Consider the following 14,241-nt stretch of genomic DNA (forward strand, 5'->3'; position numbering starts at 1 on the left):
AACCTGGTGTTGTGAGACTTCTTACAGTATTCTCTTATCCCCCACAGGTTTTATCTTCTGTTGTGCAATCCAACCATCCAAAATTTGAAAAAGTCCCAGCTGAATTCTAATCAAAATAAAAACCACAATAACGTTCGAACTAAAAAAAAAAATCCCCTAGATATCTGTTGATGATAATTAATCAACTTCGAAAGATTATCGTGTTTTTAAAGGTTAAAATGTAACGACAGCAACTGAGGAGCGAAATCCCAGCGCCTGCACTTGATCTTCAGCTTGGGATTTTGAAATGGTTGTGCTTTGTCGCTGTGAGTTTTGACCCCGGGCGGGCACGGTAGGAGTGGCTGGGCTGTGAGCGGCGGCGGTTCCGGTGAGAGGCCACGTGGTTCGGAGGTTCGGATCCCGGCAGCTAGAACCATGTCCGCGAGGAACAACAACAGGTTGCCTAGTAACCTGCCGCAGCTGCAGAACCTCATTAAGCGGGACCCGCACTCTTACATAGAGGAGGTGAGTGAGCCGCAGGCCCCATAACCTCGGCTCAAGCCCAGTTCAGTGCTCAATGTACTGGCATGGTGACAGTGGATAGCACTGCTGCCTTCACAGAGCCAGGGATCCGGGTTCAATTCCAGCCTCGGGTCACTTGTCTGTGTGGACTCTGCACGTTTCCTCTCAGTCCAGAGATATGCAGGTTAAGTAGCTGGGTCATGCCCCTTCGTGTCCCAAGATAAATATATAGGTTAAGGGGATTAGTGGGGGTAAAATACATGAGGTTAGGGAATAGGGCCTGTGTAAGGTTCAGTGGAGATGTGATGGGCTGAATGGCCTCTTTCTGCACTGTGGGGTTCTATGTATCATTCCCCCATCCACACAATGACCGTGGTAGCTCATTGTAAACCTGCAGTAATCCTATCAACGCCAACCAAAATAAAGCTGTTATGAGTAGATTTTATTCTTGCGAGCTGTCTCCATCATACGCTCTAATTCAATCTTTTACTCTCATTTAAAACTGTACTCTGTCTAATAATGTTCTGCTTCAATCTCTTACCATATATTAAGCTGATCTTACTCCACACTCCATCTGTGACACTATATTCTGTACCCTCTCCTTCTCCCCAATGTACTCTATGAATGGTATGTTTTGTCTGTATAGCACGCACGAAGCAATACTTTTCACTGTATCTCAATACATGTAATAATAAATCAAATCAAAAAGTGATTTCCATTTCAAACACACTTAATCAGTGTCAGCTGTGACTCAGTTTATTGGTAGCACTCCCAACTCTAAATTACAAGGTTTATAGAATCCCTATAGTGCAGAAGGAGGCCATTCGGCCCATCGAGTCTGCACTGACCACAATTCCACACAGGCCATATTTCCCTGACACTAGGTTCAATTTAACATGGCCAATCAACCTAACCCACACATCTTTGGACTGTGGAAACCCACGCAGACACAAGGAGAATGTGGAAACTCCACACACAGTGACCTGAGGCTGGGTCCCTGGCGCTATGAGGTAGCAGTGCTAACCACTATGCCACCATGCCATTCTGGATTCTGGTCCCAGCTGAGCACTGGAATCGAGGCTGACCCCCCCCAGTGCGGTACTGAGATTCATGATATCCAAAACATCAGGGATTTCTGAACCACCACGACACAAACTGCCCAGCGCTGTCTTTCCTTTGGATTGCGTTCCAGTCGGAGGTTTGATCCTTAGGAAGAAATGTTAAACCCTCCTGTCTCCCTGTTCAGGTGGATGTAAAATATCCCAGGCACCTTTTTCAGGAAGAGTAGGGAAGTTCTCCGCAGTGCCTCGCTAATATTTATTCCTCAATCATCACCACAAAATGTATTATATAATCATTGTATTGCCATTTGCAAATTAACCATTTTATTTCAAAAAGTACAAATGCAAGTTTGTCATTTTTTTTTTGTGGAATGCAATCCAAATGAAAGGCATTGCTGGGCAGCTTGTGTTGTGATGGTACAGAATTCCCTGATGTTTTGGATATCATGAACTCTCAGCCCCCTCAGTCCCTGATGTACCTTGATACCTACATTTGATTTGATTTATTAGCATTGTTCCTTGCACATGTCACAGACAAAGTATACTGTTCATAGACTACATAGGGGAGAAGGAAAGGAGACGGTGCAGAACATAGTATTACAGTCATAGCTAAGGTGTAGAGAAAGATCAACTTAATATAAGGTGGGTACATTCAAAAGTCTGATGGCAGCAGGGAAGAAGCTGTTCTTGAGTCGGTTGATACATGATCTCAGACTTCTGTATCTTTTTCCCGACGGAAGAAGGTGGAAGAGAGAATGTCCGGGGTGCGTGGGGTTATTGTACATGCTGGCTGCTTTCCCAAGGCAGGGGAAGTGTAGAGGGAGTCAATGGATGGAGGCTGATTTGCGTGATGGACTGGGCTATGTTCACAACCCTTTGTAGTTTCTTGTGGTCTTGGTCAAAGCAGGAGCTGTACCAAACTATGGTACATCCTGAAAGGATGCTTTCTATGGTGCATCTGTAAAAATTGATGAGAGTTGTAGCAGAATGCCGAATTTCCTTGGTCTCCTGAGAAAGTAGAGGCATTCGTGTCGGCATGGAGGGACCAGGATGAGTTGTTGATGATCTGGACACCTAGCAACTTGAAGCTCTCAACCATTTCCACTTCATCCCCATCGATGTAGACAGGGGCATGTCCACAATGCTTCCTGAAGTCGATGACTACCTCTTTCGTTTTACTGACATTAGGGGAAAGATTATTGTCGTTGCAACATTTCACCAGATTCTCTATCTCTTCCCTGTACTCTGTCTCATCATTGTTTGAGGTCTGACCCACTATGTTGATGTCATCAGCAAACTTGAAAATGGAATTGGAGCAGAATTTGGCCACACAATCATCAGTGTATAAGGAATATAGTAAGGGGCTGAGGACACAGCCTTGCGAGGCACTGGTGTTGAGGATAATCGTAGAAGAGGTGTCGTTGCCTATCCTTACTGAATGCAGTCTGTGGGTTAGGAAGTCTGGGATCCAGTCACAGGGGGAGGAGCTGAGCCGTAGGCCACAGAGTTTGGAGATGAGTTTTGTAAGGAAGATGGTGTGGAAGGCTGAGCTGTAGTCAATAAATAGGAGTCTGACTGTGACGTTAGTGTATCTTTAAGAGCTGTTTGTTTCGAAGTCATATTTTCTGCAGTTGTAAGCAGGCCTTTCTGGCTTCAGTTGCTTTTTCATGATGGTGCCTGTTTGTCTGGAGATGTCCTTTTATTGCTACTTAATTGGAGGTTTGTTTATTTTTATGGTGGAATCTTTTATGACTCTGCATTGCTAGGAGAAAAACTGGTTTAAGTTTATAAAAGTTTATTTATTAGTCACAAGTAGGCTTACATTAACACTGCAGTGAAGTTGCTTTGAAATTCCCCTAGTTGCCACAATCTGGCGCCTGTTCGGGCCAATGCACCTAACCAGCTTGTCTTTCAGATTGTGGGAAGAAACTGGAGCACCCGGAGGAAACCCACGCAGACACAAGGAGAACGTGCAAACTCCGTACAGACAGTGACCCAAGCCGGGAATCGAACCCAGGTCCCTGACACTGTAAGGCAGCAGTGCTAACCTCTGTGCCACCGTGCCGCTGGTTGGCAGATCAGGTGGCAGGAGCTCTTTCATTTTCAGTTCTGAGCTGCAGCTTTTGAGTTTTCGGTTTTAGAAGAGACAGCAAGCTGAAAAGAAGTTTCTCTCTCTCTCCCTGAGTTTATAAAAGTTTATTTATTAGTCACAAGTAGGCTTACATTAACACTGCAGTGAAGTTGCTTTGAAATTCCCCTAGTCGCCACAATCTGGCGCCTGTTCGGGCCAATTCTGCAGGTCAACTGAAAACAAGGTCTTGCCTTTCTGAAGGGGGAAAGCTGCTGTTGGTGGCTTGCTTAGAGTCCCTGTGTTTTGGGAAGCTGTTCTGACTTCAAACTGTTATGAGTCTATCCAGAGAACTGCAGACTTCATCCAAAGAACTCAATTCCAGTATCATGTGAGCATTAGTGTATGTTGTGTTGAACCTGTTTAAAGGGTTTTGTCTATTCCAAGAGTTTGGTTTGATTGGGACAGCTCCGATATTCGTTCAGGGTCATACATTATCGTGGTTGTTTTGTGTTGTTTGTAATTGATAGAAGTTATTGCTAATATTCTTACTATACATGTAAACTATATTCTTAATTAATCTGCGCTGATCAAATGCGAGGAGCGAGACATCAGACTTACTTGCCCTCATTCAGTTTTCCTCCTATCCTATCCATCTGTTTCCCTTACAGCCTTGCGGCTTGCTTTTGAAGTTCAGCTTGTTTTAAATTGAATCTGATAAGAAAATGTCTTCTTACATTGCTTTCATTTGTGTTTTTCTTTGTGTGTTTGTATCTCTGTCTCTTTCCCTCCATTGAATAGAATAGAATCTTACAGCACATAAGGAGGCAATTCAGCCTGCTGTGCTTTTGGAAAATGCTGTCCAATTTAGCCCCATAATCCTGCAAATTAGTTCTCTTCAAATACATGTCCGACTGCCTTTTGAAAATTCCAAAGGAATCGAATACCATCACCTTTTTTAACTGAGCAAATTATTGGGGGAGCCTAAAGAAATTAGAATCAGTCTCACAGGTACAGGTGATTAGCTGTGATTTTTTTTTGTAACTACCAACAGAACATGGCTGGAGCTAATTCCTTGGCATCAAAATTCAACTTTTTTGGAAATTGGAGTACCGTTAAATAAAGGAAGAAACATTTAATATTTTCCTGGCTTCCCCCACACCATAATACTTTCTAGAACACAAGACAAAAGCTACAGTAGATATTTTTATACCAATTTTACCTGAGATTTGATTTTGAAATTTGTCCTCTTGCCTTTCAAATTATTTTGCACAATTTCTGAATAGAAACTGCACAAACAATATTCTATCAATGTACAAGACATTGGTAAGGCCACACTTGGAATACTGTGTGCAATTCTGGTCACCCTATTATAGAAAGGATATTATTAAACTAGAAAGAGTGCAGAAAAGATTTACTAGGATGCTACCGGGGCTTGATGGATTGAGTTATAAGGAGAGGCTGAATAGACTGGGACTTTTTTCTCTGGAGCGTAGGAGGCTGAGGGGTGACCTTATAGAGGTCTATAAAATAATGAGGGGCATAGACAAGATAGATAGTCAATATCTTTTCCTAAAGGTAGGGGAGTCTAAAACTAGAGGGCATAGGTTTAAGGTGAGAGGGGAGAGATACAAAAGTGTCCAGAGGCGCAATTTTTTCACAGAGGGTGGTGAGTGTCTGGAACAAGCTGCCAGAGGTAGTAGTAGAGGCGGGTACAATTTTTTCTTTTAAAAAGCATTCAGATAGTTACATGGGTACGATGGGTATGGAGGGATATGGGCCAAATGTGGGCAATTGGGATTAGCTTAGGAGTTTTTTTAAAAAAGGGCGGCGTGGACAAGTTGGGCCGAAAGGCCTGTTTCCATGCTGTAAACCTCTATGACTCTATAATATCCTATCAGTATAGCTGACTAACACTGAAAAATTGGATCCTGACTTGCACAAAGTCCCATTCCCTATCACCCTTGTGCTCACTGACCTATATTGATTCCCAGTCTGGAAATACCCTGAATTTAAAATGCTTATACTCGTTTTCAAATCCTTCCATGGCCTCGCCCACTCCATTTCTTTGTAACCTCCTTCAGCCCCACGATCCTCCAAAATATCTGTCCTTCCAGTTCTATCTTTTGAGGCATGCCTGATCTCTCACTATTAGCGATCGTGCCTTTAGCCTCTATGGTCATGAGCTCTGGAATTCCCTCTCCAAATTTCTCTCCTGCTTTAAGATGCTCCTTAAAACTTGTCTCTTTGGCCAAATATTTGATCGATTTCCCAATATCTCTTTAATGTGGGTTGGAGTCAAATTCTGTTTGACGTTGTTGTGAAGTGCCTTGAAAAGGTTTATTAAATTAAAAACAAGTTGTGGCTATATTGCAAAATCCAAATGCACTTCAAAGTCTCAGCTTTGAACAAAAATATCAAATCCAAGCCCGTGCTTTTAGGGATTTAAGTAAAAGTTTTAATGAAGCTATATTAAAAGAGAAATTTTCCATACTTTTTCCTTCCCTGAACAAATTATGCTGGAATACAGTTTCAGTAGCAGTGAATAACTAATTTTCATTGTTTGCTATGGGAGAGATCATTTCGGACCTAGGGTGGGGCAATGGTAATGTTACTGGACCAGTAATGCAGAAGCCCAGGCTAATGTTCTGGTGGCATTTGAATTCAAGTATTAATCTGGAAGAGAAATGCTAGTTTCTTAAGTTGATTTGATTTATTATTGTCACATGTATTAGTATACAGTGAAAAGTATTGTTTCTTGTGCACTATACAGACAAAGCATACCATATATAGAGTGCAGAATGTAGTGTTACAGTCATTGCAGAACGTAGAGAAAGATTGACTTAATGCGAGTTGGGTCCATTCAAAAGTCTGATGGCAGCAGGGAAGAAGCTGTTCTTGAGTCGGTTGCACATTTGTTGTCAGACTTTTGTATCTGTTCCCGACAGGGGCGGCACGGTAGCACAGTGGTTAGCACCGCTGCTTCACAGCTCCAGGGACCTGGGTTCGATTCCCAGCTTGGGTCACTGTCTGTGCGGAGTTTGCACATTCTCCTCGTGTCTGCGTGGGTTTCCTCCGGGTGCTCCGGTTTCCTCCCACAGTCTAAAGATGTGCGGGTTAGGTTTATTGGCCATGCTAAAATTGCCCCTTAGTGTCCTGAGATGCGTAGGTTAGTGGGATTAGCGGGTAAATGTGTAGGGATATGGGGGTAGGGCCTGAGTGGGATTGTGGTCGGTGCAGACTCGATGGGCCGAATGGCCTCTTTCTGTACTGTAGGGTTTCTATGATTCTTCTATGATTCTATGAGAAGAAGGTGGAAGAGAGAATGTCCGGGGTGCGTGTGTAATGGTGATCATGAAACCATTGTCGATTATCATAAAAACCCATCCATCTGATTCTGTGGTTCACTGCCACCCTTACCTGATCTGGCCTATATGTGACTCCACGGCAATTTGGGTGACTCTTAACTGTCCTCTGAAATGGTGTGGGTAAGCATTTAGTTCAAAGGCAGTTAGGGCTGGTCAACAAATGGTGGCCTTATTAATGCCACCCACATCCCATGAACAAATAAAGTGGGCAAAACACAGTCAAGCCTAATCCTACCCTCTGATTCACAAGTATGCGGTTATGCACAGCAATGTGGGTTGGCATTTAATAATGATTGCAGACAATGTAGTTGATAAATTTAATCATATAATTGTGAAATATGTAATTAGGAATTTATTTCATATAAACCTTTGGACATTGGAAATTCCAGTTGCTGAAACAAAAAGCAGTTTAAAAAAAACTACACATTTGAGTGATTGGGAATCTGATGGCTAGACTGCGATCACATGGCCATATATTAATTATAAAATAACAGTGTTTGTATGTTACAAAGTGATACTTTTAACATTGAAACTAGTTATCATAGTACTTTCAAAGGGAGGACATTGCAGTTATTTATAAAGCTTCCTCATGTACTGAATGTAATTTCAAACTTGCTTATTAACAATTTCCATATAAAACATTTTCTATCTCCCAACAGTTCACACAGCAGTTTCATCACTATCAGTCTACTGTACGGATTTTCAAGCTACAGCCAGACAAGCCAAGTAAAGAACTTTCTGACCTAGTGATGTTTCTGGCACAAGTAAGTCTATCTGCATTGTTAACAAAGGATTGTCAACAGTGCAATTTATCTGGGGCTAAAAACAGTGAGCATATTCTCTCTTGTGAAGGTTGATTAGAACCCCTGTACAGTGTAGTACAAGGATAAAAGTTTACTGTTTCATTACAATACCTCTAACTTTAACGATTTGAATTAAACTTTATATGCATTTGTCATTAGTGGCAATGTTTCTTTTCCTCAAGAATTTGCATTAAATTTCTACTACTGGATCATATTAATCACTGAGAATGATTTGAAGGAGTTATTTGTGTTTTGATTGTTTTCGCTGCTCGCTGTAGGCATTGACTCCTTGCATGGGACATTCAGTGGATGCCAATGCCTTGTCCAATTGACTACCATTCATGTAGGAGCCTTGATCATGAGTGTTGACAACTGTTTGGCCAGGGGCAATAATACAGGAAAGCCCAATCCAGTCCTTATCCCAAATCTTCCTATCTGTATTTCCAACAATAATTTGTGGATGGAAATTTGAAGTGGGAATTTTAAACCCTAACCAAGGTGTATTAAGGCTATTATCATAGAATCCTACAGTGCAGAAAGAGGCCATTCGGCCCACCGAGTCTGCACCAACCACAATCCCACCCAGGCCCTATCCACATATGCCTACATATTTACCCACTAACCCCTCTAACCTATGCATCCCGGGACACTAAGGGGCAATTTAGAATGGCCAATCAACCTAGCCCGCACATCTTTGGACTATTATAGCAGCCCTCCTGCCATCGTGTTTAATTGTAAAAGTGATTGAATGTCTTCCCCTCATTTTTTTTTACAGGTTGCTCATTGCTATCCAACACAGTTGGCTGACTTTGCCCAGGAGTTGAAAGACCTCATTTTCTCTCATCACACAATTCTGGACCCAGGCCTGCGAATGGTGAACTATTTTGATATAAATTATTTATCATGTCATTTTTTATTTCTTTTTGACTGGTGAATAATTGATCCCTTCTTTGTCACATCAAAGTAAATTCTCCTTTAGACGATGTTTTGTAACCATTGTTGGGAGGGCAGCATTTGTTATTGCAGGAGATGTGTTACATAGAGGATAAGAAAGTAATACATATTATTCAATTAGGTATATTGAAATATTCAGGATTTTAGTTATTCCACTATGAGTTTATGTTTAAAACCTTAGATAGTTTGGAAACACATATGCCTTTTGATGTTGACCTGATAGGATAATAGTTCAATACTTAATTATTATTTAATTTTAAAATATCTTTTTCAAGAATTTTACCAAGGGACAATTTTAATTTTAAAACATTGATTGTATATCCATATCAAAGATTGCAAATCCTTGATTATACTTTAACTTCTAAGTTTGAATATATAGTAAAAGCTGTACTGTTGAATTCATTTTGTTAGTTTTAGGATCAGATAGCCTGTCTTGCGAATTATTATTTGCTGACATAATGAATTAATAGTCTGACGTACTGTAGCTGCAGAATGACCAGGGATGGGGTGTGGAATTTATGGCCACAATTCTCCACGTAATGGGAGAGAAGTTCAACTTCAAGAGCATTGCGAAGCAAGGAGTACTGAATTGGCAACCTGTTTTAACTGCCATGTTACTGCTGAAGTTGGATAGCACCCCCAATTAGTTTTCTGTGACTGGATTGGAGAAGTACAGCAATTTCCTGTTGCTTTCTCAGAGGGCAGTTAGCCACCCTGGCACACCTAGCTGCTGGTTACCAACCAGAACAACCTTGGAAGCAGGGCGCCTTTCTGCTTTCTTGGCTGGTAATGTAGAAAGCACTCATGAAAAGTGATCAAATGCATCAAGTTCCTTAGTCACTTATTTAATGTTGTGCTCTGGTCTTTGTCTCAGTGTATAATTTTTTTTTGTTCAAATCTTGTTTAGACGTTTTGTAAAGCTTTGATTTTGTTGAGAAATAAGAATCTCCTGAATCCTACAAATTTGCTGGAATTATTCTTTGAACTTCTGAGGTGTAATGACAAACTCCTGCGAAAGACTCTCTACTTGCATATTGTGACTGATATTAAGAATATCAACGCCAAACACAAAAACAACAAAATGAACACAGTGAGTAATTTTAAGAGAACTTTATAAACTTTATTTAGGACAAGTGAATAATTTTGTAGTATTTTGTATTTCTAATCATTGTTTGTTTTTGATGTTGATGCTCCACCCACATATTGAAGACTTTCTCCATTTCTTACAAAGTATGGATCTCTCCTAATTACAAACGTTCATCTGGCAGCACGATAACCAGAAACACTAACAGTGGTCCTTATTTTATCTTCAGACCGCCTAATGCACCTAATTGTGTATTCATTAACACTGTATTCCCTGATCAAAGCGATAGCACTAGTGCTGCTTTTCAGCCTAGCTAACATTTTCAGCAAGTGTTATCACTCTTTTAAACCATTTACTGTTTAGTTCAGATTCACTCATTGTTCAATAATAGTGACTTAAAGATTGCTCAGCTCTTGCACTGTATGGTACAATAGACAAAAAAGATATTGTAACAACTATGAACACCACGTGCAAACACTGCAGTCAACAACATGACGGACAATATACGTGCAGTGCACACCTTCTAGTCCAGGAAATGCATCATGGACATCTTCTGTTTCGCATTTGTTTTATATTCATTAAGGTTTTTCTATTTTATGACATGTTCTCCTTTTCTTTTAGTTTCTTTTTCTGAAAACTGCAGATAAGTGAACCTTAGACCAACAATTGGTCAACATAATGTTTTGCACGGATAAGCAAATTTGCTGATGGTGGGACTTTATTCTATGCTTACCAGCCCAGTCCCCTCTTGCTGAGAAAGCTGGATGTGCTGACTATAATCTTAAATAATTCTTGCACCTACACTTCTCATCTGTGCAGGTTTCTCACAGATGAGAAGAGCTTTTTCTTACTAAGACTCACCCTGTGTTACTTTCTAATTATCCTGCTGGATTAGCATTGGGAAGGAGCATATCCAACTTTGGAGCAAATCACTGACCAAGGCTCATAAGTCCTCAGTATGAATATGCCAATGCCCCTTACAAAAGTCCATCGCTAGGAGAGTCTGTATTCTGACCCCAGAATACATCAGCTTCTCCAGCATTGCTTCTCATTGTAGCCCCAGATACAGTGGCTTCTGCTTTATTTCCAATAACAGTTGAAGAGACAAACAGAAGAGATAAAAATAGGGTATGAAAGGGAAGGCGAAAGAAAGATAGTGAAAAGTGAAGGAGGAGAGATTGAGAGGCTGTAATTAAAAGCAGAAAAATAGCCAGAACTGAAGGAGAGGAGAATGAAAAAAGGACCGGCATTAATTAGGTATAAAAGGTACAAGGATTGCAATAAATGAAACTTAAATTTGGTGTCAATATACAATGATTCAAAATTAATTTGATCAGAATCAGTCTTCTCACAAAGTAATTGTGTCACAAGGTTGGCCCACTCCTGTTAAGGGATGCTTTCAGTAACAAGAATAACTTCTGTGATGAACGTTCGGTATGAGGAACATTATAATGTTGCTGTTGGAAAGAGCAATAACTTACAGGAATATACATTTCATTTGTTGTATTCAGCACAAACTGCTGGCAGTGAAATGCAAACAGTTCACAGTCTACCATGGAGGTTGGGTCTGCATGATAGCCAAGCTTCCAACGTTACTGGGCTAAATAGACTTAAATAGAGCAGGGTTTCTCAAGCAACATTGGAAACGAACTATACACAGGGTGTGCGCATGTGACCTTTAAGTAGCATGGTAGAGTAAAACCTCATTGTAGCACGTGCATATTAAAATGGATCATACTACAGTAACAGTTTTATTAATCTCCCCCCTGTAGGTGTCACTGTAGTTTCACATTGTAATAGAAACAAAGAACAGTACAGCACAGGAACAGGCCCTTCGGCCCACCAAGCCTTGGCCGACATATGATGCATTTTTAAACTAAAGACCATTTGCCTCTACACAGTCCATATCCTTCTATTCCCACTTATTCATGGGCAGGGAATAGAAGGATATGGACCGTGTAGAGGCATCTGTTAAGATGTCTGTTAAATGTTGCTGTTGTATCTGCTTCTACCACCTCTGGCAGTGCATTCCAGGCACTTAACATTCTCTGTGTAAAAAAAAAACTTGCCTCTCACATCTCCTTTAAACTTTCCCCCTTTACCTTAAATCTATGTCTTCTAGTAATTGACATTTCTACCCTGGGGAAAAAGACTCCCACTATCCATGCCTCTCATAATTTTGTAAACTTTTATCAGGTGGCCCCTTAGCCTCCGATGTTCAAGTGAAAACAAACCAAGTTTGTCCAATCTTGCGTCATTGCCAATACTCTCCAAACCAGGCAACGTCTCGGTAAACTTTTTGGTCCCCTTTCCAAAGCCTCCACATCTTTCTGGTAGTGTGGTGACCAGAACTGCAGCCGAACTAAAGTTTTATACAGCTGCAAACATGACTTGCCAAATTTTATATTCTGTGCTATGACTGATGAAGGCGAGCAAGCATACCAAAGGCCTTTTGACTACCTTATTCACTTGTTTTGCCACTTTCAGGGAAATATGGACCAGTACACCTCGATTCCTTTGTACGTTAATGCTTCTAAGGGTTCTGTCATTTACTGTATTAGACCTTCTGCATTAGACCTTCCAAAACGCATCAACTCGTATTGTCTGGATCAAATTCCATCTGCCATTTCTCCATCCAAGTCTCCAGCCTATCTATATCTTGTTGTATCCTCTGGTAATCCTCCTCACTATTCGCAGCTCCCCTAACCTTTGTGTCATCTGCAAACTTACTAATCAGACCACCCACATACTCCTACATTTATATATATTATAAACAGGGGTCACAGCACTGATCCCTGTGGAACTGGTCACAGATTTCCAGTCAGAAAAACATCCTTCCACCATTACTCTGTCTTCTATGATCAAGCCAGTTCTGTATCCAACTTACCGCGGATCCCATGTGACTTCACTGGGTTAAATCCGGTAATTTCCCCATTCATTCTTCACATCCTTCATATTTCAAGGAATATGTAGGGATTTAATGAGACAAGTTACTGGAGTTATAACTGCACTTCTAGACAGCGGTGTAATGTTTCCGGGGTTTCATGACTTCAGTTTGACTCTTGTGCTGGGCAGAGGTTGTGATACTTGCTGTTTTTATGGAGATATTCTGAGGGGCATACAAGAATATTCTCACTGGTGACATCAAGAATTGGTGCCGTTCACGCGTGCCCCCCTACCTGGTAGGAATCTTGATGTTTCTTTTATTGAAAAAAAAACTGATTTTGATTTTCTTCCCCTAGGCTGAAATGTATTTTCAGTTAAATTTATTTAATTGTAGACATTTTAAAAAAAAACAAATTGGTGAATGCTACTCAATGTATTCCTGTGGGATTAAATTAACCTTGCTTGTATATTCTCAGGTTTTGCAAAATTTTATGTACACCATGTTGAGGGACAGCAACCCGAAAGCAGCCAAGATGTCCCTGGATGTGATGATAGAACTGTACAAAAGAAACATCTGGTAAGTTTAGGTGTTCCTAAGTAGTTACTTATAAAGTGGGTTATTTTTCTTCCAACTTAATATTTAGTAGATGCTTGTGCTTTCAAGTTTCATCATTAGCTGTGAACAAAGAACAGTACAGCACAGGAAACAGGCCCTTCGGCCCTCCAAGCCTGTGCTGCTCCTTGGTCCAACTAGACCAATCGTTTGTATCCTCCATTCCCAGGCTGCTCATGTGACTATCCAGGTAAGTCTTAAACGATGTCAGCATGTCTGCCTCCACCACCCTACTTGGCAGCGCATTCCAGGCCCCCACCACCCTCTGTGTAAAAAAACATCCCTCTAATATCTGAGTTATACTTCGCCCCTCTCACCTTGAGCCCGTGACCCCTCGTGATCGTCACTTCTGATCTGGGAAAAAGCTTCCCACCGTTCACCCTATCTATCCCCTTCATAATCTTGTACACCTCTATTAGATCTCCCCTCATTCTCCGTCTTTCCAGGGAGAACAACCCCAGTGTACCCAATCTCTCCTCATAGCTAAGACCCTCCATACCAGGCAACATCCTGGTAAACCTTCTCTGCACTCCCTCTAACGCCTCCATGTCCTTCCGGTAGTGCGGCGACCAGAACCGGACGCAGTACTCCAAATGTGGCCTAACCAACGTTCTATACAGCTGCATCATCAGACTCCAGCTTTTATACTCTATACCCCGTCCTATAAAGGCAAGCATACCATATGCCTTCTTCACCACCTTCTCCACCTGTGTTGCCACTTTCAAGGATTTGTGGACTTGCACACCTAGGTCCCTCTGTGTTTCTATACTCTTGATGGCTCTGCCATTTATTGTATAACTCCTCCCTACATTATTTCTTCCAAAATGCATCACTTTGCATTTATCTGGATTAAATTCCACCTGCCACCTCTCCGCCCAATTTTCCAGCCTATCTATATCTTGC

The 14,241-nt window shown here is 41.2% G+C and overlaps 1 protein-coding gene across 2 annotated transcripts in view; it reads left to right on the top strand.

The window, feature by feature from the left end:
* Positions 1-326: 326 nt before the first annotated feature.
* Positions 327-14,241, top strand: part of sdad1 (SDA1 domain containing 1) — a 45,305-nt gene continuing 31,390 nt past the window's right edge. The window contains exons 1-5 of one of the 2 annotated variants that reach the window (XM_078214166.1): positions 327-504; positions 7,658-7,762; positions 8,577-8,675; positions 9,663-9,845; positions 13,202-13,302. In XM_078214166.1, coding sequence (XP_078070292.1) covers positions 415-504; positions 7,658-7,762; positions 8,577-8,675; positions 9,663-9,845; positions 13,202-13,302 — 578 coding nt within the window. In that variant the 5' untranslated portion in view covers positions 327-414. Of the gene's footprint in view, positions 505-3,882; positions 4,022-7,657; positions 7,763-8,576; positions 8,676-9,662; positions 9,846-13,201; positions 13,303-14,241 lie in introns of those variants that run through there. The other variant, XM_078214176.1, reaches the window with a different exon arrangement.

The sequence above is a fragment of the Mustelus asterias genome, chromosome 1 (genome assembly GCF_964213995.1).
Source record: "Mustelus asterias chromosome 1, sMusAst1.hap1.1, whole genome shotgun sequence".
NCBI classification, from domain to species: Eukaryota; Metazoa; Chordata; class Chondrichthyes; order Carcharhiniformes; family Triakidae; genus Mustelus; species Mustelus asterias.